General features: G+C 44.5%; 1 protein-coding gene across 1 annotated transcript; it reads right to left on the minus strand.

Moving 5' to 3' along the window:
- Positions 1-1,148: 1,148 nt before the first annotated feature.
- LOC134553154 (merlin-like) lies at positions 1,149-22,952 on the minus strand. The gene is made up of 19 exons (XM_063402527.1): positions 22,739-22,952; positions 19,720-19,909; positions 18,461-18,578; positions 16,738-16,863; positions 16,253-16,375; positions 13,756-13,839; positions 11,828-11,896; positions 11,344-11,426; positions 10,616-10,691; positions 10,050-10,187; positions 8,305-8,379; positions 7,860-7,973; positions 7,337-7,459; positions 6,596-6,813; positions 5,663-5,765; positions 4,935-5,062; positions 4,051-4,201; positions 3,163-3,372; positions 1,149-2,210 (listed from the first exon to the last, which is right to left on the minus strand). The coding sequence occupies exons 2-19, from the start codon at positions 19,725-19,727 to the stop codon at positions 2,175-2,177; spliced, it is 1,983 nt and encodes a 660-aa protein (XP_063258597.1). The 5' UTR covers positions 19,728-19,909; positions 22,739-22,952; the 3' UTR covers positions 1,149-2,174.
- Between the last annotated feature and the right edge of the window lie 907 nt (positions 22,953-23,859).

Genomic DNA, 23,859 nt, shown 5'->3' on the forward strand with positions numbered 1-23,859 from the left:
GATCCTCCTCCATCTAAAAGGTTCACAGCAGATCCCAGCTCCTCCTGCCCTATCTGAAAGGCTCACAGCAGATTCCCACTCCTCTTTCTCCACCTGAAAGGCTCACAGGAGATTCCAGCTCCTCCTAACCCATCTGAAAGGCTCACAGGATATTCCAGATCCTCCTAACCCATCTCAGAGGTTCACAGGAGATCCCAGCTCCTCCTGACCCATCTGAAAGGCTCACAGCAGATTCCCACTCCTCTTTCTCCATCTGAAAGGCTCACAGGAGATCCCAGCTCTTCTTTCCCCATCTCAGAGGTTCACAGGAGATCCCAGCTCCTCCTGCCCCATCCCAAAGCTCCAGACACCCCTCTCAGCCTGCAGGAATTGGCGCTGCACAGGAGCAATGCCCAGCAAGGACACAGCCCTGTAAGGGCAGGGTTTGTATTTGAGCTGGCAGGAGCGTGACCTTGTCCTTTCCTTCATGGGGATTTACAGGACTAAGTCCAAAGAAATAAATCAAAAGTGCACACGGAGCAAATCTCCTCTCTGGGCCCCACTCCATGGTGCAAGACACAAGAGCAGCAGGAAGGCCCAGCACGTGTGAAGGACGAGGGCACAAGCTCAGTTGGCCGTGGTCAGACACATGCCAAAGGAAAAGAGGGAACAGGAAAAGAAGAACCAGGGAATCCCAGAATTTCTCCTCACCCTCAAGTCCGAGAATGCCACATTCAAAGCTGCTGCAGCGTTTCCTGGCTGATACAGGAGATGGTTCACTGGCCCGAATCCTGGCCAGTGCCCCCTCCCCAGCCTTGGGACCATGACAGCTCCTGCCTCATCATCCTGGCATCTCCAACAGCTTCTCCCTCTCACACACCAGGCTTCTGCAGACAGCTCAGAAATTGTGTGGAACAGCCAATATCCTGCAAACATCCCGTGCCAGATTGAGCTGGGAGAGAATTAACACAGCCCAAGCCACCCAGCCAAGGCAGCAAGTGCTCCTGGTCAGGCCACTCCTGTCCCTCTCCACGGGCTGCTGCCATCCCCCCCTGTGCCCAGCCTGCTGCAGATGTGTACAGAGGAGATTTGGGTGTTTGTTCTCCAAACCTGCCTCGGTAATGCTGGAGGAATATTGACACAACATTCCCTTCAAAGCAAATGGAAAATGAAGCTTTTTATTGAACCTGTTTTTTTTTTTCTTTAATCTCTGCTTTTAGAACAAGACACTTAACAACATGACCATTCATTTTTACAGACATGCCACAAGTTCAGCTGGGCTCCTGCTTTAGCTGCAGCTGAATGCTGTCTGCTTCCCCAGAGTGGAGATTTATGGAGAGGCAGACACTTGAACACACACAAAAACCAGAAAATGCAAGTGGGTTTTGCTAATGAGGCAGGCACTTTGCTGCGTGCACCTCTCCACCAGAAACAAGCCCCACTTTAGCAGACACCACCAGCATCTTTTGTCTTTGTCTAACTTGGGAGCTGTGTTGCACAGAAGTGGGAAGGAAGTTAATGTATGCAAAGATTGCTCGAGCAGAAAGTGCTTGATCAAGTCAGGGACTGGAAGAACAGAGGCTTTGCATTCCAAACGAAGGATTCCCCCAGGAATGGGAGGCATTTGAAGATGTCCACTTCTGCATCTGGAATGAAAAGCTGAGATTTCTCACAGAGAAATGCAAATCAATTAAGTGAACCAAGAAATGTTTGGGGAGGAGAAGGAAAATATTTGGCAGGCAAACACTAAAACGTCGAGCAGCTCTGTGGGAGTCATGTCCCAGGGACTGGACCAAAAACATAATTAGTCTGTTGAGGAGATAAACACCAAGCTCGTGTTCTGTTTTCTCATCCCAAACACCTCCTGGGCACTTGCTGCCTCACATCCTTCCCCCAGCAGCAGAGCTCTAAGTGTGTGAAACACCAGGGGGAGGAAGGGTTTTAGCAAAGTGTGAAGTGTTCCTTCCAAAGTGCACAAGTAGTAAACAACATTTCCTCTGGGCTTGCACTGCTCCCAGCCACAGCACGGGCACTGTGGCATTCCCAGCTGATGGCACCTGCCTGGGAGCTGGGTGGCAGCTCTGGATCCACAGTGCCTTGTCTCTCACACCTGGCAGCTGCCAGAGCTGCCCAAGTGTCCCCACAGAGGTAAAAAGTCCCCCAGTCCCACCAGGCTGGCAAGGAAACGAGGAGCTTCAAATGTAGATCACATCTGAGTCATGCTGCTGAACCTGCAGGCAAACCAAAGAGGGAGAATTAGTTCTAGGTTAGAGTAATTCCCTTTGGTCTGGGTCTTCCTTTCCTCCAACTCTGGAGACTTTTGCAAGATGCTCTGCAATAGGTTTTTCTTCCTTCTTTAAACAAATGTATTTGTCTCACCCCTGAGTTAAGTCTTTAAAGTTGCTTCTTTTGCCTCAGAAAGCGCTGCTCCCTCAGCTGCTGCTGCACTCAGCCGTGTCCTTTAGTTCTAAGCACACCAAACCCTGAAGGAGGTATTGAATATTTTGTTCTGGAGCTTTTAATTGATCCTAAACCCCTCCAGTTTTGTTCAGATGAACCACAGCAAATCCACCAGGCTTTCCCCATTCCCAGTACCACTGCCTACAGAGAGCTGATTTCCTTCCCACTCTTCCAGACCACATTTCCTTCTAGCTCCTCCTCATTCTCCAGTCCAGGGACATTCCAAAGGAGGTTGTTTTCTCCTGACACCCAGCTCATGGCTCTTCAGTCTTCTTTGACAGGGAGCACATGCAAGAGAGCAGAGCTGTTGAGAGCCTGGGTATTTATTGGTCTCTTCCTCCCTGCCTTTTAAAAGCAGAAGACAGGCACGGTATGTTTTAAGCTCTCTATACCTGGGAGCACATTTCTCATTTCCAAATCTGGCTGGGACAAATAAAATCTAACACAGATCCTCCTACTGTGTACAGACATCTCTGCTTCATTTACCCAGGCTTACAGCTCTGCGTTCCAGCTTAGATCAGAAGTGAGAAAAAACAGGCAGCCTCGAGTTACAAACATTCCCAAACCATGTGCCAGCACCAGGGGCTCCAAAATCCTGCAGAAACCTTGTCAGCTCTGAGGCTGGGACAGAGCAGGACAAACCAAGTCCCCACAGGCAGCCACCCTCTCTGGACTCTCAACTTTTAGGGCAACATTCAGGAATTTACTTATGAATCTGATTACCTTTATAATCTGTTTTCTGGTCCCTGTGCCCACACTGTTGGCAGCCAAGGAATTGGCTTGGGAAGATGACTTTTCCACTGGCACCGTGTGCTGAATTTTGTTGGTGCAGGGCCAGCTGCTTGCAGTGTTTAACAAATAAGCAGGGAAAGGTCTTTGAAGATTTACATCCAATGAATCTCCAGTTTCGAAGCTTTTCATCCATGATGGGGCCTTTAAAAGAACAGAGCACATGGAAATTTAATGCCCTCTCTATATCAACACTCATTAAGCCAAAAAGAACATGAGATGAGTAGTCAGAAAATAAAGGCCATCTTTCCTCATCATTTTTCAAACCTCCTTTGTGTCTCTAAAATCCATTGACTCAGAGCCATTTTTGCTACATGAACCTGCAGACAAAGCCAGCCCTATTCCTGCCCTGCTTCAGGAAGAAGTTGAAGAGTTTATTTAAATAACAAGCAACTTCTGACAAAAATCTGGGTCCGGTTCCTCATTGCCTTCAAAAAAAAAAATACACCAAGGCTTTTATGACTTTCAGCAACCACAAAGCACATGAATGAGAATGTGATGCAAACTGCAAGGAAGCACATTTAAATGTGTTAGTCACAACAATTTCATTTGCTCCAAGACCTTAAACCCTGACTGTGATTTCATAATCATAAAATAAGATGATTATCTTTTGCTGATGGTTCTGGTATTCAGCACAGAAAAAAAGGCCTTGAGATTTTGTTTTGACAGGAATTTTCCTCTAAAAGTGTTCATGCTTCTAATATTTTATCATCAAGGGTATTAAAGGCTTGGACTGGAATACAGCAGCTCCCTTTGGCAAACCCACACTGTTCCATTTTAGGGTTCTTGCTGGAGAAAAGGGCAGGGATTTAGGGTTCTTACACTTCCCAAGGAGCGATCCAAGGAGCCCAGGACTTCATTCCAGTGACTGTAAAGCCCAGCCTGTTTTTCCTCCAGTTTCAGAGCATGGATTTCAGACTTCAGCTCTTTCAGTCGATCTTCGAATTTCCTGCTCTTTTCTAAGTAGTCCAGCCTAGGTGAACATATGGGAAACAAAAAGTTTAGGGTGGCACGATTTAACTCAAGAACAGGTGTTTGTGGAAGGAGGAGAGTTGTTTCTTGTTTCATTTTATGTTTTATAAGTAAAACGAACTAGACCTGACCCAGTGACCAGAGGGTTCACTTCTTTGCTTTTTGCTTTCTGACTTTTTACCAAGCATTATCTTCCAGACTAAGGGATGTCTGAGGGATCAGCTCCCAATAATTCCACACTTTAAGCACTAGAGGGGAACTTCTGTCCTCCCACATCCTATCCTTTCCTTTCCTTTCCTTTCCCTTCCCTTTCCTTTCCTTTCCTTTCCTTTCCTTTCCTTTCCTTTCCTTTCCTTTCCTTTCCTTTCCTTTCCTTTCCTTTCCTTTCCTTTCCTTTCCTTTCCTTTCCTTTCCTTTCCTTTCCTTTCCTTTCCTTTCCTTTCCTTTCCTTTCCTTTCCTTTCCTTTCCTTTCCTTTCCTTTCCTTTCCTTTCCTTTCCTTTCCTTTCCTTTCCTTGTTAGTTCAGCAAAGTGCTTCGTCCCTCCCCAACACAGAAGGTTCTGGATTTATCATGGCTTGATGCCACCAAAAAAACCCTTTTCCTGTGAGAAAAGTCATCACCCACACCAGCTCAGTAGAAGGCCTCCAGCCATACACACATCCCAAATTATTAAAAGATGAACTGTGATTCCCAGAGATTTCCCTCCCTTTCTCACTCATTGGCATACTGGTACCTCTCTCTCTCTATCTCAAAGGAGAGTCTCTTGAGGTCGATGTCCTTCAAGTCCAGCTTGGTGGCTCCTTTGTCAAAGTTGGCCTCTCTGCTGTCACCTGGGCTGTACTGGGGGTACTTGGCCATGTGCTGGAAGAGGCAACACAAGCACTGTCAGGCACATCTGATGGCCTGATTTGGGATTTATCTCCTCAGCTCTGCAAGAATGCCACGTTATTTCCAACGTTTCTGACACGCAGATGTTCCTGCAGCCCTCCCCCTGCACCCAGCTCAAGCCACAACCCACAGATCCAAGAGCAGAGGTTTATCCTGGCTGCAGTGTTTCCATTTCAGCAGGGCTGGAGCAGGAGAGGGAGCTGGGGCACAGAACTCCAGCAGTGCTGTCCTGCTGGGGACAACTTCACCCGCCTCGCCTAAAGACAGACGGATGTGCCAGGGTGACACAGCTGGCTCAGCACAACCACATCCACCAAAAACCGCCTGCCTGAAACGGCACCAGGAGTTAGGCATGAGGGCAAGACAGCCCCTGCTCCCTAAATCCACCACCAGTTCTGCTTTTAACTTTTGCCTTGCCTTTCTCACCATCCTGAACAAACCCAACTTCCATTCTCACTGCTCTTCCACGCCAGTTTGTCCACCAGCTGGATGCAGCTCAGCTTGATGGGGGCTATAAAAATGTCCTCAAGCCCTGACTCTCCCTGAAGTGGTGCCCAGTGGAGCAGGACTCACAGGATAATTCAGCCTGGTGATGTCCAAGAGCCTCTGCTTCGCTTTGCGCTCGGCCTCCCGGGCCTCGAGCAGGTCTTGCTTCAGGTGCTCTGCTTCCTTGGCTCTGGAAAAGAAATACCCTGAGGGGAATGGCTGAGGCTTTCCAACCAACCCATGGATCCCAGAGCTCACTGACTTCCAGAGAACAACTCCACCACTGTGCTGTCTTTACATCAAGGCACTGCTGGGAGGATGCTCTCATGGAGAACGGACTGGGCACAGCAGGACAGAGACACTCCAGACTAATAAAAGGCTGAATTAATGTGATTTCCCTACTCCTAATTTCCATGGGCTCAGTTACAGCCTGCTGATACAGATTCTCTCCAGGCCATCAGTGATCCTCTCTGAGGTGGGGAGAGGTTGCTCTTTATTTTGGCAAGCTTCTTGGCAGTATCCTAAAACAAGTGGAAGGATTTCTTAATAACAGGGTTAAAAATCCTCTGTCAACGCTGGCCTGCTCTGCACGTTCAGGGAACATGCAAACACTCAGAGTGGTTTATATTCCACAAGAGTTTACCTGGTTTTACATTTTCTAAAGATCTGAAAGGGAAACAAGACAATTCCCTTGGTACTAATGAATGAAAACAGCCTCGTATCTCACAGGGTATAAAGAGTAAATTTAGATAGGTAGCCAGGGCTCATTTGATAACTCTGAATAGAAGATGCTCCTGCATTCTGGATCTTTCTTGCTAAACATCTCTACAGCTTTGCATCTGATCCTCTGTAAACTTGACCTGCAATGCAACAACAGCATCCAGGTGGAACAAACAAGGCACAAGGAGGCTCAGTCCCTCTCAAGTGTCACTTCAGGAGTAATTTCCCCCTCCTGGGCTGGCTCGGAGAAGAGCAGCGCTCTCTGCAGCCCAGCTGAGAGCGCACAGGGCAGCACAGCACCTCCTGTCAGACTCCTTCACCAGCTTCACCGCGATCAGCTCCGCCTCCCGCATCTTCTGCTCCATCAGCCGCTTCTCCTCCTTGCTTTTCAGAGCTGTGATCTCCAGCCTCTGGCGCTCCTGCTCAGCCTCTGCGGCGTTCTGGGCCAGCAGCTTGGCCTCTTCCTCTGCAATCTGGGCTTTCTCAGCCAGCAGCTCTGCTGCTTCCTGCGATCGGAGCTGGGGAGAAAGAATTTTTCTTGGTTCCTTGTCTAGAACGCACAAAATCACCCCTGCAGGCAGGCAGGCAGAAGAGATCTTTTACCAAGAGAGCAAGTGATAAAATACTATTTCTTAAATAAAAACCAGACACAATTTCAGGGTCTAATGTTCTTCCTCTGCTCCAGAATTTCCTGTGTCTCACCTCTACAAGGTGAGAAAAAACTTAGACAAAAAAGGAGATAACTTAGACAAAACAAGGAGAAAAATCTTAGAGCTGGACAAAGCTGAAGTCAGATGCCTTTTTCTCCCAATTTCAGCTCCAAGACTGTCTCCTTTCCCCCTCTCATAGCCTGAAGAGAGCACTGTGAGCCAAGTACAGGGAGGGAACACTCACAGATCATCAGGGTTTTCCCTGCATGCCCTTTCCACCAGTGATCAGAAACTCTCCAGCTTTGTCTGAGCTACAATTCCTGCTGTCAAAAAAAAATCCTGCTTCCAAACCAAGAAAGCCCATCAGGCACAAGAATAAAATAAAACTCACCAGGGCCTCGTTGGCCTGCCTGGCTTCATCTTCCAGCTGGAAAAGGCGCCTTTCCAGCTCTTCTTTGGCTCTCTCAGCTTCTTCTCGGAGCTGCTTCTCCCTGGCCAGCCTCTGGCTCTCCATCTGGAAGCAGGATGAGCAAGAGTCGGTGGGATTGCAGCAGAATCTCCCCTGGGCCTGAGTGAAATGCATCAAATGCAGAAGGGGCTGCTCTGGGGCTGGGATGCTCTCCAGAGATGCTGGAGCTGCCTGAACTTTGCAGCACTGAGCTCCTCAGGCAGGCACTCCTGGTGAATTCAGAGTGCTGGGAGAGCCCTTGGATTGATTTGTTTTGTGCCTCAAATCTTTGGGATCACCTCTGCACTCACCTCACACCTCTGACCTGCTCAGGTGCCACAGAGCTGCTCCCACATCCAGTCCTGCTGCCCTTCCTCACCTCCCACACACACAGGAGCAGCAAGGGCACCAGCTGGAATAATAATAAACCTCTGTCTTCAACAACTCAGGAGCAGGGAGAATTTACCTTTTTTCTGGCTTTTTCTTCCCTGGCTTGTGCTTTCATCTGCTGGATCTCTATGGAGTCCACTTTTCTCCTCCTCATAAATAGGTCGTGGTTTCCAATGCACAACTGGAAAATCTGGATAGGCAAGGCAAAGCAAATGGGATTTTGATGGAGTTGTGGCCCTATCAGAGGGACAAAGAGGCCCACAGTGGCCTCACAGGACAATTCTGACTACAGCAGAAATGCTGACAGCTCTGAGAAAATCAGCACCCAGGGCAGGCTCACAGGCAGGCACGCAACAGCTCAGGTGAGTTTGTAACAGGATGAGAAATCCCTCCTGTCCCTCATCTCCCTCTGATCCCATTTCCATGATTTACACACGCTGATCTAGGCTGAGGTCCCAAGATCACAATTTTGTTTACAAACAATATTTCTCAGCTTCAAAGCAGGAAAGCAGTTCACTCACCAGTTTGTTCACTTTGAGCTGCGAGGAAAAGAACTTGAAGACTTCTGCTTTCTTGTCAAGGGGTTTAATAGTTAACTACACAGGCAAAAGAAAAAGAAAGGAAGCACAGTGAGGAAGAAAATAAGTTGAAACTATTAAAACCAATGCAAACTTAAGCTCATCTCCACTTCTCTCCGGGGAAGCAGTGATTTATGCCACAAATAGGGGCAGAGTGATGTAAAACTGTTTTTTTTTTCCATAGAATCAGGCTGTGGTGGAGGATAAACCCCCAGGCTCACCCCAGTGCCAGTGTGGATGGGGGTGTCCCTGATGTCACCTGGGCACTGCCCACTGTCCCCAGGGCTCTGGAACAAGCCCTGGTTATCAGGAGAACAGGACACAGCAGCCAGAAGCAGGCAGGGCCTTAAAGCCAGGGAAATGTCAAACACCTCTCAAAGCAGCAACAATTGAAGGGATAAACAAATGTGTGAAGGGCCCAAGGACTTGTTCTTCAGAGCAGCAGGTGAAAGTCCTGGAGGATTCCTCCCTTTTTCAGTCCCAAGCTGTTCCCAGAGGCCAGGCAGGGTTTTCCTGCTGCCAGCTCAGTGCTTCACTCCATACCTTGTGCTCTGGCTGCAGAAAAAAATATGGCTTTTTTTTCTTTTTCTTTTTTTCTTTTTTTTTTTTTTTTTTCTTTTTTTTTTTTTTTTTAAGGCCCTGTTTTCTGTGCCTCACAGGTTCCCTGGCACTCTGTTCCTCTAATTCATTGGCAAGGTAATTCCTGTGTAATTCCAGGGCATCTGAGTCACCAGGATAACGTCCTAGAGCTCCCTTCACCCTCTAGGTAAGGGCTGGCTGCCTTTTGAGGAGCAAGGCTGTGATGTGACACTGAATAAAGTGAAGCTTAAACACAGGGCTGCCCAATTTCCCCCCAACAGGGAGTTAAAGCAGTTTATTCTCAGATCTCAGGGGACCTTTGATGATGTCAAAGCTGTTTTGGAGGCAGCAAACCTGTAGTCCCCTCTGATTTAATGGACATGAATCTAAAATGTCATCTCAGTTTCAGATCTCAATTTTCAGTGGGTCATTTGCCAAAAGGCCTACAGAAAATAGAACAGGCTGTGCTGCCCTTTGGCTGGCAAATTCCAGGTATTCCAGTACCACTGTAGTTCTCCTGGGTTTGTTTTTTCTGATTACAGCCTTCCATGCAGCCCGTGAGCTGGACTGAGAATAAATTTTCCCCACTCTTTCACTTTCTAGAAGCCAAAGCTGGAATTCACGGTGAAATTGGAGTAGTGGAGAGTGAAATCATGTCCCAACAAACCAACAGAAGTGAGGCAGAAAACCATTAATACCTCCCTGCATGTCTCCTCCTGCCCCTGGGCTCCAAGCCTCGGCTTCTGCGTGTGCAAACAGCATTAAGGTTTTATGGATCATGGAATTCCTGCTGGGATAACTGAGGAAGCCAGGCACCGTGGCATTCATAATATCTGTCTTTTTCAGAGATCAACACATTTGTTTTGCAAAGGCCAAGCAGCAGGGAAGGAGGCAGAACAGAGTCAGAGCTCAGAGCAGCCTCAGGGAACCGAGGTGTCGAGCTCATCTGCAAGGCAGGGCTGTTATTTTTAGTTTTGTAACAAAGCTCCCCAGGATTTTCCCCTTCTCCCCCAAAATTATTTCAACAGGGGAAGCTTTCAGCCTGTTCCAAGAATCCCAGTCCACACCCATGCCCATGGAAAGAGAATCCTACATCAAAGCCATCATACCTCTTTCTCACTACAGGAAATGTTTCTGATAGAGCTCCACTCAAAGGATTTATTGGGAGAAAACCTGTTATTAATGCTGTAGATATGGATACCTTTGGCATCAACTCCAAGCAGGAGATCTGTGTGGTTTTTATTTTGCTAAAAAACAAGAGAGATCAGTAAGTGGCATTTTTGGTGATGTTAAACAACCACAGACAAGAAGCACTTATTTTAAGATATTGATATTAATTTGTATTTTAGGAAAATGGTGTTCATATAAAATATTATGAATGCTGTCACTGGTAATAATAAACTCAGTCCTCTAGGCTGCTTATAGCAACTCAAACTATTTCTCCTTCCTATTCCATATCTGGAGTTACTCAAAACTTTTGTCAGGCTGTAAAATATTAATCTTAACTGTTTTATTCACCTGCTCATTTAGCAGGCAAGAAAACCAAGCTGGAAAAAGAATCCAGCAGCAAGGAAAAGCAGAAGTCAGGAGTCCCAGTTCCAAACTCCCTGGAGGATTTTAAAAGGACAGCACCATTATCTGCAGCAAGTAAAAACTGCTAAAATAAGGCACTTACAGCAATTGGGAAATAATTGACACCGTACATTTCCAAGTCTTGGGCAATTTTCAGGTAGTTCATCTCAGCTTCATCCCTGGAGAATAAAGCCATGGTTATGAAATGTCTCTCCAGCCTTTCTCTCCTGGCTGATCTCCATTTCCCACTCAGAAAAGAACAGGCAATCTGGCCCTCTGTACAAACTTACTTTAGTTTTACCATCTTGCTCTCAATAATAGAAAAAAAGGATAATAAAAACAGCATCTGGACAGGCTAGAGGCAGTAAAGTTGCACCTATTTCAAAAGATGATTCATGGATAGTGTAATCTTCATTAAAATTCATTAAAAGTATTATCCTTGTGTTAGTTTTGCCACTCCATGTCTTGGAAAACCACCCTTCCACTGTTTTCCATGAATATATTTCCTTCAGGAGATAGAGTTCATTAAGAAATGAGACTTGGACAGAGCTTTTGGCCAAGGCCAAAGAGGAGTGAGAATCTCTCCACTCACTTTTCTTCTCCCTTCAAGGTAAATCAGTAAATCTGGAGGAAAATATTCAATAAAAATAATGCTAAGAAGCCCCCAGAACAGAAAGAAACAGAACCCAAGTATTAGGAAAAGCTGCCTCTGGGTGTTAACAGATCCGATTTATTGTCTAATTGGATTTCCAGATGGGCTGAATTCCACTGAAGACAACAAATCCCACAAATAAATCCATGGGTTTTCCAGGAAATGCAAAGGTTTCCTACCTGGCTATGCCCCTGTGCTCAGCATACCAGGCAGTGATTTTCTCTTCCCACATCTCTGCTGTCAGCTGGTACTGCCGGAGCACCTGCAGGGGAAGGGAAGAGATTGGATCCCTGTGAAATCCAAATCCAAATTCTGCCTCTCCCAAGCAAAGTGAATGCAGAGGTGCAGCTCCCAGCTTGGACATTCTGCAGAGTTTTTAATGCTCTGATTAAACCCCAGCAATATCTGCACTGCAAAGAGGAGAGTCAAAAATCCTGCACTGCAAAGAGGAGAGTCAAAAATCCTGCACTGCAAAGAGGAGATTCAAAAATCCTGCACTGCAAAGAGGAGAGTCAAAAATCCTGCACTGCAAAGAGGAGAGTCAAAAATCCTGCACTGCAAAGAGAAGATTGAAAAATCCTGCACTGCCAAGAGGAGATTCAAAGATCCTGAACAGCCAAGAGGAGATTCAAAGATTTGGTTCTGTATAAAATTAAGACTCACCCTTTTGGGTAACAGCTCATCATGGGCTAGAAAGCCTGGCTCATGGAAATTCGGGTCGTAGTCACCATACTGTCCCAAAAAAAGGAAAAGTTTTTTTGGTTTGTTAGAGGCAGAATGTTGAGGGAGTTGTTCCTTGCATAGTTTGAAGTGAAAGCTTGAGGCAGATTTTATTCTGGTTCCTCTGCACACATCCCCTCATCTCAGCAGTCCATGGAAGATCCTTCCAGCCCCTGGGCCATGCAGGTGGCTCCAACACAGCCACTGAGCCACTCAGACTTCAATCCTAACCTGAAAACCTCCAATCCTAACCTGGGAACCTCCAATCCTAAACTGGAAACCTCCAATCCTAAACTGGAAACCTCCAATCCTAAACTGGAAACCTCCAATCCTAAACTGGAAACCTCCAATCCTAAACTGGGAACCTCCAATCCCAACCTGGGAACCTCCAACCCCACCCTGGGAACCTCCAATCCCAACCTGGGAACCTCCAATCCCAACCTGGGAACCTCCAATCCTAAATTGGAAACCTCCAATCCTAAATTGGAAACCTCCAATCCTAAACTGGGAACCTCCAACCCCACCCTGGGAACCTCCAACCCCACCCTGGGAACCTCCAACCCCACCCTGGGAACCTCCAATCCCACCCTGGGAACCTCCAACCCCACCCTGGGAACCTCCAATCCTAACCTGGGAACCTTCAATCCTAAACTGGGAACCTCCAATCCTAACCTGGGAACCTCCAACCCCACCCTGGGAACGACCAATCCTAACCTGGGAACCTCCAATCCTAAACTGGGAACCTCCAATCCTAAACTGGGAACCTCCAATCCTAAACTGGAAACCTCCAATCCCAACCTGGGAACCTCCAATCCTAAACTGGGAACCTCCAATCCTAACCTGGGAACCTCCAATCCTAAACTGGGAACCTCCAATCCTAAACTGGAAACCTCCAATCCTAAACTGGAAACCTCCAATCCTAAATTGGAAACCTCCAATCCTAAACTGGAAACCTCCAATCCTAAACTGGAAACCTCCAATCCTAAACTGGGAACCTCCAATCCCACCCTGGAAACCTCCAATCCCAACCTGGGAACCTCCAATCCCAACCTGGGAACCTCCAATCCCAACCTGGGAACCTCCAATCCCAACCTGGGAACCTCCAATCCCAACCTGGGAACCTCCAATCCTAAACTGGGAACCTCCAATCCTAAACTGGGAACCTCCAATCCTAAACTGGGAACCTCCAATCCCAGCCTGGGAACCTCCAATCCCAGCCTGGGAACCTCCAATCCTAAACTGGGAACCTCCAATCCTAAACTGGGAACCTCCAATCCTAAACTGGGAACCTCCAATCCCACCCTGGGAACCTCCAATTCCAACAAGGAAACCTCCAGTCCCAACACGGAAACCTCCAATCCCAACCTGGAAACCTCCAATCCCAGCCTGGAAACTGCAGCTCTGAAGGAATCTCCCAGGAATTCGCCCTCTGAAGCAGAGGAATGGGAGCTGCTGCACAAGGACAGCCCTGCTAAACTGTGTTCACCTCCTGCCACTGTAAGCCGGGCTCAAGGTGGCAAGAAGGGAACAGAGCTCTGAGAAACACAAAAAAACTTTGTGCCCTCCATTGTGAGCTCTGTTTTGAGCATATTCTGCATCCATTATCATTTTTAAAACAACAGGAAATCATTCTAGCCTGGAGAAAGTTTACCCTAAAATGTTAGGCCCAAATAAATCCCCTAAATTGTAGAAGCATAGAAAAAAATCCTTGTAGTGCCATTTAATTCTTTTTCTAGCTGTGCTTGTAGCTCCCAGAATGACCAACTTTACCAGCAAATTTTAACCCTGCTGTGTTTTACACACCACCATGTAGATGTGGTGGCTAAACCAGAAAAAAAGTCAATTAAAAAAGAGATTTTCTATGCACAAACCTTGGCCTGAACAGCATAAGAAGCCAGTAAAACTGTAGCTTCTGGTGAGCAATAGATTTCCTCATCCAGGATCTGCTTCTTAACCTAAACCAACAGAAAAAAGGGAGCAAGTTCAACAAGCTCAAAGTCAGGACTTAAGTCAGGCTTGAAATGAGAGCAGACATGCCCAGACTACAACTTGGCACCAAATATCACCTTTAGGAGTTCACAACAGCAACAAGAAATTGGCATTCAGGAGCACAGGAAGCCTTTAGTTAACATTGCATTTAATGAGACTGAAAATGCCAGTCAGCTCTCTCCACACACTTACATAAGGAGTCCTATAAAAGAATATCCTATAAAACATCGATTTTATTGTCTGCGCTTCATTTCTTTTAACAATCCTCCTCATTTTTTCTGCCTGCTTTGGAAAAGTCAGCTTTGCATCATGTCAGACATCGAATTTCAGGTTGGGAGGGACCTCTGGAGGTCAGGGCCAAGCAGAGCAGACTCAGGGCTGTGCAGCTGCCATCTAAAAACCATAAGAGATGTTTCCCAGCTTTCCAGAATGAGAGAATAATGGAGACCCTCAAAAGAGAAGCTGAATAATAAAGCACTTCATTTATTCATTTTCAAGGGTCTAAGCACAATCAGACAATTCTAAAGAGCCTTTCAACATTCTTTTCATTTTAATCACCTGTGGTGCTACCAAGAGCAGAGGTGTAATAGTTTGTAAGGTGTTGATTTTAAATCAGTTGTGCAATTTCTGTTTGAAAACCCAAAGAGGGAAGGGGAAATTAATCTTCCCAAATCCTCCTCTCAGGTGTATTTAGCTTAGGAACAAGCACAAGACAACAAAATTTTGCATAGCTCACAGTCTTAAACATTTCCAAATAGAAAAATGACCTGAGCTAGCACAAGTTCTGTTTACAAACACTCCTCTGTAGGTGCTGGGAACTGAAATGAACCACCAAGAAAGTTTTTGCTTTTAAATTTAGTCCCTGGTGAGCACAATTTGTGAAGCTGAGTTACAGTGCAGGGAACATTCTTTCTAAGCAGTTAAAATGGAAAGAATGAAAAGATTTCTCTTCCTATTTGGAAAGCTCCAGCTTTCATTCTCCACGGTGCAAATCATGCTCCAGGATTTAGAACAATGTGGATAAATCCCTCATAAGTGTCTGGATTGTTTTTCGTGTTTTTTTCTGATCAATTTTTACAATGACTTTTTGTTAAACTTCATGAAGAAGCAATAAATTACCTCATCTTTAAGCAGACAATATTTAGCTTTAGTCACTGACATTTATTCAGGCATTTATGGCACATTAATTTGCAAAGGTCTGAAGAGTCAGGAGAGCTGAAATCTTCAGGCATCCAGATGTCTGTACATGTTTTTCCTATTAGCATCCAGGTGTGAGCTGAAGTTCTTACAGTCAGGAAACTTTGCAAGTTCCAATTTGTTTCAGCCTTGTTTTCCTACTTTGGAATGAGAAGAATTTGCTAATTGCTTATCTGCTAGTTAAGGCAGGTTGAAGGAGAAAAAAAAAAAGTGGAAAAATCAGGATTAAAAGGGTAGGGAAAGTGTTCTGCTGTTCTCATTCCTTTCCAAAATTAGCTGAAGAAATAAATTAAAAATAAATTGAAAAAAATAAGTGGTTAAAGGTTCTGGATGAAGTCCTGGTGCGTTTAGGAACCCTCGGAGCTGCAGCATTTCCCCATTATTGCATTAGCACATCCTCCTCAAAGGAATAGGGGAATTTATTTGGTTTATTTCCAGTTGCAGACTGAATTTACCCCAGCTCCCTGCACAGACACATCCTGCTGGAATAAAGCAACACTCCAGAGGCTAAAACTTCCACAGGGACTCAGGAGAGAAGCTGGATGTCCCAGACATTGGAAGTGGCCATCCCAAACTCAGCTATGGAGCTTTTCCTGGTTGATCCATCTTTATTTTTGACAAAGCTCCAGGAATTTGCTCCTTTGTCTGCCTTTTGATGGAGTTCAAATGCTGCCCCTGCTGCTCTGCTCATCTTAAACCTTGCCAGGTGAACACACCTGGATTTCAGAATGCCTATCAAATTCCATGATCTTTTATCCCTACAGTCCAAAATTAAGGTTTAGGGAGTCCTTGTTTTCTACAGGTTTTGCCCTCCAGCATGAGATCTCCCCAAAAGCCTCACAGTTCTTCCAGCAGTTCCAGCTTTGCATAACTTTTTTTTTTTTTTTTTTTTAAACACATATTAAGTAGCAAAACAAGCCTGGAATATTCAGGTTTGGAATGATCCCCCAAATTGCTGGGTGTTGTCCCAAAATCCTGCAGAAGATGAAACATTCCGCTTACCTGGACACAAACCCACAGCAGGCAGGAGAGATGTTTGCATCTCATCAAAATAATGTCTACAAAGTTCTTGATACAGCTGAAGCAAGCAAAACTATCCTGAGCTGCCAACAAGATCAAAGACAATGCAAAAAGGACTGGAGGAAATACAGAAGGAATTCACGCTTCAAAACTGTTCCTGACCTGAAGGAAGAATAAATGCTGGGTAATTTCCTGTAAGAGCTCCTCTTCTACCTTCTCTGGGTAGAATTTAGCCAAAAAATGAAAGCTAATGGGATCTTCTTTGGGGATTTCTTGATCTAAAACCTGTTTACAGATAAAATAAAATCAAATCAGCAGCAAGAAAGATACATGAGTGTCTCAAGGTAATATTCCCGAGGATAATCAGAAAGCAGCCAATAATCCAGTTAAAGCAGCCTTCCCATATTTTAGAGGGAAGGGTAATTCTGAGCTTTAATCTAACAGCAATCAGTGGTGATTAGTGTGGGATGCTCCAGGTCAAATGGGATAGAAGCAATCAGAGCAAATAATCCAATTTCAGCCTTAATAAAAAGCTCCCATGTCAAATTCTGAGTGGTCATGGGACACATCCCTTTAGCTCCCGTGCTCCAGAAAGTCAATATTTAGAGAAGTAAATAATTAATTGCCACCCATTTTGTCTCCTGTACCTTTTTGTCCATCTTTAACCAGGTGCACATTCCTTTAATTGTGTACTGCAGCCCAAAGAACCAAGTCTCCCTTAAACCAAGGGCTCGGCACACCAGGTCAAACAAATCCTTTCCCTTCCACTTCATCTGAAAGAGAGAAAAATAAAAAAAAACATGCCTACCCTAAATGAATTTGCTCCATTTTAGCCCTTTCTCCTATGAAATCTTGTTTCACCTTTAGGTTTTTAATGAAATATTTTTGCTGTTGTGTTCCACCTCCTTCTCCAGACACATCCAGAGAGCAGCTGGAGTCATTTAATTCACTTGAGGGAATGAGGATTGTACTATTGATTTCCTGGGATGTGGCAAGTGTTCATTAATATTTGCCCAAATTTTGACTCAATGGTTTATACAAATGGGAGAGACTGAGAGAAAGGCAGGGGAAATCAAATCAGGACACGGGGTAGAAATGCTGAACAGTGAGAGCAGATCCACCTTTCACACCCCTCAGGTATTTCAGTGGCACCAGGCCAAGCCTTTACCCTACTCTGATTGAAATGAGGCTTCTTAAATGTTTACATTTCTCTTTAGCAGCCACAGAGAGCAAACTTTGATTCAAGGTCCCAAATTCACACCCATCTGCTGCCTCGTTTCTTCCACCAAAGAGGCTGCTCATCTGTTCCTTCTGTTTGACCACATTTCAGAAAGCTGATTTTTTTTCTAATTGCTAAAACTAAAAACTGAGTGGCCAAAAATAAAAAGTGAATTTTTAGGCCGGTATTTGAGTGGAAAGGTGGAAATCATCCCAGCAAAAGAGCAGTGTCTGGGGAGAAAGGGGAGGTAGCAAAGGAAGGAATACACAATTTGTTAACAAGGACTCTGATCTCTAAATCAAATTTTCTAAATCCTTTCTTTTCACAACTCTGCCTGCAAGTGCTCCAGAGCAGTAAGTCATACAAGATTAATCTGTTCTGTTTCTGAAGGACCTAATAAATTACATTAAATGGCTCACAGAACAGTCAGGTCTCACTAAAACTGCCAGTCCCACTGGAACTGAGTTTTCTAACTCCCCATAATACCTGTGTGTCTTGTTTTGCTTTTGCTGGATGATTAGAATTAATTAATCAGGGACAGTCCTGTCCCTTCAATAGTGCAGCCCAATTTAATTAGCAATTGATCATTTCTTTTTCTCCAGCCATGATTTCCCTAATCAATTTATCAGATAGCCATAATTAATGGAACTGCCAGCTTTTCCATCAATCCTTTTTTCTCTTCTGCCCAGAGATCCAAACACTCATTGCAGGTAAAGAACTGGAGTTTATAAATGGCAAATTGAAAGAGAATGTCCCAGATCAATAAAAGTTACCAGTTTATAAATTATTTTATCACCAACACCTTAGCACCAGCTCTGACCAGTTTATCCAAGCTGGAAGTGTCCTAAAGACTTGTGTCAGTTCCAAAAAATAAAAGAATTTCATGGAGAAACAGGAATCCTCACAAACAACTGGGATGCTTATGAAGAAAGCAGGTTTAGTGTTAATTTAGCTGTGTCAGTCACATGGATTTCATGCAAACAGCTTTAAATTCTGAGCAGACTTAAGAGAAGAACACATCTGAGATTAAATAACCCATTCTTTATAAAAATAAGATTGGTTTTCAGACCATCCACGAGCTGATAATCTGATTTTTTTCCAGTTTCTTGCTGATACAAAGGGCACTCCCCAGCACTTGCTGACACTCTCACCTCACAGCTGAACTCCATCTCAGCATCCACTGTTATAATTCTGACTTTAAAAGTCTTTGGTTGTTTTTTCTTCAGGCCTCGGATGGACATATTTTTCAGCTGATGAGGGCAGCCACACCTGAAATCAAACATTGAGGGCTGGAAATTCAGCAGCATTTCCTTGGTTCGATTCCAAAGTAGGATGAGTTCAAACATGCAGAATAAAGTCACGTTTAACGATGCATTTTTTGTGTCTACTTAGGATGTTGAAAGAAAAACCTTTAAAATGAGCTTGCTCCCCAAAGTAAGTTGCTCAGAAAATGTTATTGCTGTCTTTTCTCAGATTCTGGCTGGCACAAATAAAATTCTCTTTCTCAAGGGTCTCTGCAGTGTCTCCACTCAGTAGAACACCACAAAATGCAGCTAAACTTTATTATGTCAAGTCCAACACAATCTTTTTCCATCATTTATGGCTCCTTCAGCAACTAAACTATTGGATTTCTTTACAACACGAGATTTCAACTCCCTGAAATTATATAAATGTCAAAAATACATGCATTGAAATTCAGCTGAATTTACCACATTCTCTTGTGCTACTCACTCACGACGATAAAAGTTATTTAGAACAGGAATTTTCCCCGTGAAGTTCTTGTAAAATTGATTTAATTCTGCAGAAGCTGACAGAAAATTCCATCAGAAATCCTCTATTCTAAATGCAATCATCTCCATGCCACCCAAAAAATCGAGGAGATGCTGTTTCCACAGGCACAAGGGTTTTGTGGAAACCAAATATTGAAAGCTGGAGTTAAATGCTGGTGTGGATCTGCTCCAGGCAGTTCTCAGACATTTTTTTCTGAGCCCAGGAAATCAGAATTTGCTTCGTTTTACTTTATAAAATTAACAGGTCAAACTTGTATAATGTAGTGAGAATCTGTGAACTGTACAGGGCAAGAGACTGAGGCATTCCTGGTTTCCTGCAATACAAAACTATTACAGTGTGGCAAAATTCCAATCTCTCCTTGAGGAATTCCAAAATAAAGCTCTAGTTTAAACTGAAAATTTCCATTTGCCTGCACTTTCCTGGATTTTATAAAATATCCTGCTCCTTTTTTCTTTCTGCTGAGCTCTAAATTGGCTTGCAAATGAACTAATTTTCCACTTACTTTGTTTGTGCCCCTCACCCACCAGTTTTGAGGGGTTAAATAGGAGGTGAGACAGATATGGGAGTTTTCTTTACAGATTAGAGGGAAGTTGAGGCAGGGAACAAATAAAATAGTTACCAAATCATAGGGACATCAGAGGCAGAGCTGAGAACAAGGGATTGAGACAACTCAGAGTGGGGAAGACGAGCTCAGGAGGAAATTCATCCTTCTGACACCACTGAGAGCAGCTGGGAATCCTCTGCCTCCAGCTGGCTCTGGTGGAGCTTCTGCTGAATTCTCCTTTGGGTTTGGGGCACCACTTCTGGAGCTGGGAATAAAATTGGAGAGAGTCCAAAGGAGAGGTCTAAGAGCTAGAAAATCATCTGTGGTCAGATGAAAGCACTGGTTAGAACAGAGAAAGGACGAGTGGTGAGACACTGTGATGGCTGCTCTTCAGGGTGAGGAATAATGGGCTTCATGAAGTGGCAGGCTGAGGAGAATTCAAGAATAATCAGGATATTAACAGTGATGGAAAAGCACAAAGTGGCATTTCTCTTTCTGAATTCCCCTCAAAACAATGTGACAGCACTGTCCTCGAGACTGGAGGGATCTAAACCCCCAAAGGACTCCCCTCAAGCTGGTCCCTTCTGGCAGTGCCAGGAGAACCACACCAAAACCCAGTGAAACACAGGGAACAGCACATCCAGAGCCCAAACCCCATCATGCCCAAGGTGCCTTTCTCCTCAGGCATTGATTATATTTTAGAGTGAAAACCAGATCTTGCCACAGACTTTCCTCTGTAATTTAGGCAGCAGAGCTCAGGTCCTTTCTACTCAGCACAGCAAAGAGTTTTCAATTAAGGAATAAGGGAATATTGAAAACGCCCAAAATGACCCCAGCAATATTAAGCATCATGTGAGGGCACCCAAACCAGCAGTAAATTACCACAGACATTTCTTGATCTCTAATCTGCAAAATTAAATTTTAACCTGTTGCATTCCAGAGCTCTTTTCCATCAGTTTTCTTCAAAACTGTAAATAATTGTACCATTGGATACAGCATTTATAGCCTGAGAACTACAGACTTCTACACAAAACTGGAAATAGTTTTATTAGAAGAATAAAACTTTACTAGAAGAAACATAAATGGCTAAAAACTAAAGAGAAAAAAGCTCCATAATTCATTTTTAATATGCAACCTGAAACAGCCAGCTGAGTTAAACAGGAACTTGGAGTTAGGGCCAGTACAGAACATTCTCAGAGTCTCATATGGAAAATTCTGAAGAGATAAAATTGAGCAGCTGGAGAAAAATGTACTAATTTTCTCAAAATATGAGAAAAATACCAGAGCTTTTCATTTGGACTTTGAAGTTATTTCTTTTTTCTTATATAACCAGGTTGAAACGACGATATAATTTGTTCAACATTTCCAATAGCATTTTTTGTTGTTCTTTCCAGAATTTTTATTCCATGGAAAAGTACATTCTGACTCACAGCAAAAAGACATTTTTGAATATCAAATTTTCCCCAGAAAAGTAAACTGCATTTTAATCAATAGCACTGGTAAAGAAATTGGAAAGGGTTTTCACACTGAATAGCTGAAATGAATGTCAGATCCTGACAACAGAAGCAAGAGCACTTAGCAGAGAAGATTTTAGAAAAAGAAGTTTTTCAAATAAGAGAAATCTTGCTGGGAAAAGAAAACAAAAAAGACAGTCTGGGTTTGCAAATTTTTTTTTTTTTTGTGTAAATGCAAAAGCAATCCCTTCCCCAGGTCCCTGCTAGCAACAGCCTTTAAGTGGGAATGAAGTGCTCCAGGCAGAGCTCCTGACACCCAGCTCCAGTGATTTATTCCTGCAGGTGCCACAGGGATCCAGAGGGAGCAAAATGTGATGGATCAGAGCACGAATGCAAAATAGGGCAGGGTGATAAAAGATTGCTGCCCAGCCAAAACCGGGGAACAGAGAGTCCAGGAGCTGGGAACAAGCACAGGGGGATGAGAAAAGCTTGGTGTGGAGAGGGGAACAGAAAGGCAGTGATGGAGAATAAAATAAAATAAATGAAGGAACAGAACAGCCCCAACTCTCTGTTCATGGCCAGGATGAAAGGAGGGACATCCAGCAGCTCTGGGTTTGAGTGTTCTCCCTCCTGGACACTGAGAAACAGGAGCAAAGCGTGAGGGGGTGTAATGGGAACTGGGAAGAGCAGGAAGAACTGGCCAGGTGAGTGATGCTCATCTGTGTCACAGCACTTTGATCCACGTGGGGAGTCACCCACACAGCACACAGCACTCACTCACAGCCAGCAGAGGGAAAAAAGGGAAAGCAGCCCCACCACACACGCACCGAGCCCGATAAACCCACCAGAATTCAGCACCTCGTAGATAAACACCGCCAGGAACCAGCTGCCCAAGAGAGAGAGTGCAATTTATTCCCAGTTCAGCATTGCCAAAGTGAATGGATGGGGGTTTGCAGGGTTCTCCACAGGGTATAAAAACTTCCCTTCACTGGCACTGGCTCCCAGTGACAGCCAGCACCATCCATCACACTCGGGGCAGCCACACTGGGGTGAAAAACCATCTGTTTCCACACACACACACAAAAAATTCACTTTCTAAGGTGAGAGCTCAGATGCAGACAGGCAAAGAACTAATGGCAATCGAGACCCCTCTCTTACACCCTCAAAATTAATCTTCACTTAAGGATCAGGAGCTGGAAATCTAAAACCTTTGGGAGAGCAACGAGGATTCAAAAGACAAGGCTTGGGAATTACTTTAAGAGCCACCAGCAGAAGATGCTTGAAACATCCACTGCAAAAGCACATTAACATAGCCACTAGTACAGTTTGAAAGAGTGTCAGCGCTGAAATATTTACTGCAACTCCGAGTGGCAAATTCCCCTGACTCATTATGTTTTCTCCCAGTTCCTGAATTTCCATACTCCAGCTCAGGAATTAATGCAAGCGATTTGAATGCAGACAACACGTCGTGGGCTTTGTGCAGTTGTTGACTCACGCTCCTGCCTGTGCACCCTGCCCGAGGAACAATTTAAGCAAAGAATTCACTTTTGTTTTAAAATGGGTCAGCAAGATAAAGGGTTTTCTTACCCCTCGCTCTAAAAATAAGTTATCTAAAGTCACCAGTTGGAATCAAGACTTACCTCACAGATCCTTTTTTGAATGACGATAAGAAGAGAGGGGAAAAAAAATCCCTTTTAATCCAAAAACTCCGTATTTTCCCCACAGACATCAATATCCAGCCCTCACAAGTTCTGCCTCTGAGAATAAAATCCAAGAACAACTTTTCTACTTGATCCCCTTCCCTTTGTTTCCATGAACGGCAGCATGTTAGCGCCCTCTGAAAAATCAAAGGATTGCTTTCCCAGGTGATAGGAACGGCTCTTAACCATTTCCTGCCTGCACCAGGGCTCCTCCCAACCTCCCTGCCCTGTAACTCAAATAACCAGGCACTAAAATAAGAGAAACCCATGAGTTTTGGTTTGGATAGCTGTAAAAAAAATGGTAATGAACTTTTGAATAACTCTTTGGATGGTATCTGATCAAACTATTTCAACAGCGTCTCCTGCTCTCCCCATATCAGCCACCTTAAGAAGGAAAACTGCCCGGAGTTGTGCTGTTAATTAAATATGAATCCCTACCTGTCCTCGTCCTGGGTGAGACATGATGGAAAATCTACACCGGAAAGAGAGCAAGGCTCAAAACGGGGCAGCAGCCAAAATACCAGCAGAAAGTGGTGAGTACATTTAAATAAAGAAAAATAAGGGATGGCCTCAGCCTGAAGTCACAGGGAAAGACCAGGAGCACGTTACCTCAAAGTCCAATAATTTTGCCATTGTTCACTTTCTAAGAAGTTTGGGGTTGGTTTTTTGGTTTTTTTGTTTGTTTGCTTTGTGTTTTGTTTTTTGTTTTGGGGGATTTTTGTTTGTTTATTTTGGTTTTTTTTGCTAATCCTCCATTTTATACCCAGACTGACAGAAACTGAGTATCTGCCACGTTATGGATAGCAAGGCCAGCTCTCTTTCCATATCTACTATAATTATTCTGGATTTATATGGAAAACCTTCAAGATTTGTCTCACATTCATCACTTATCAGCAGGGGGAAGAGCACAACTCTTGTTGACGTGCAGAAACCTCAAAGAGGCTGTGCTGAGAGCCAGCTCCATCTCCAAAATTCCACGTAAAGGGGTCCCTCAGCACCCAGAGCCTGCGTTTGTTTGGAAGAGGAGGCTCAGAGAGGAACCTCCTCACTCCCCAGTGACC

The sequence above is a fragment of the Prinia subflava genome, chromosome 8 (assembly GCF_021018805.1).
Source record: "Prinia subflava isolate CZ2003 ecotype Zambia chromosome 8, Cam_Psub_1.2, whole genome shotgun sequence".
In the NCBI taxonomy this organism is placed as follows: domain Eukaryota; kingdom Metazoa; phylum Chordata; class Aves; order Passeriformes; family Cisticolidae; genus Prinia; species Prinia subflava.

Bases quoted from the DNA above. Each gene is read 5' to 3' on its own strand.
- LOC134553154 (XM_063402527.1), bottom strand. The intron at 10,692-11,343 runs GTAGGAAACCTT...TTTATTCTCCAG, and splicing joins GAGCACAGGGGCATAGCCAG to GGATGAAGCTGAGATGAACT. The intron at 10,188-10,615 runs GTAAGTGCCTTA...CTTGTTTTTTAG, and splicing joins TCAATTATTTCCCAATTGCT to CAAAATAAAAACCACACAGA.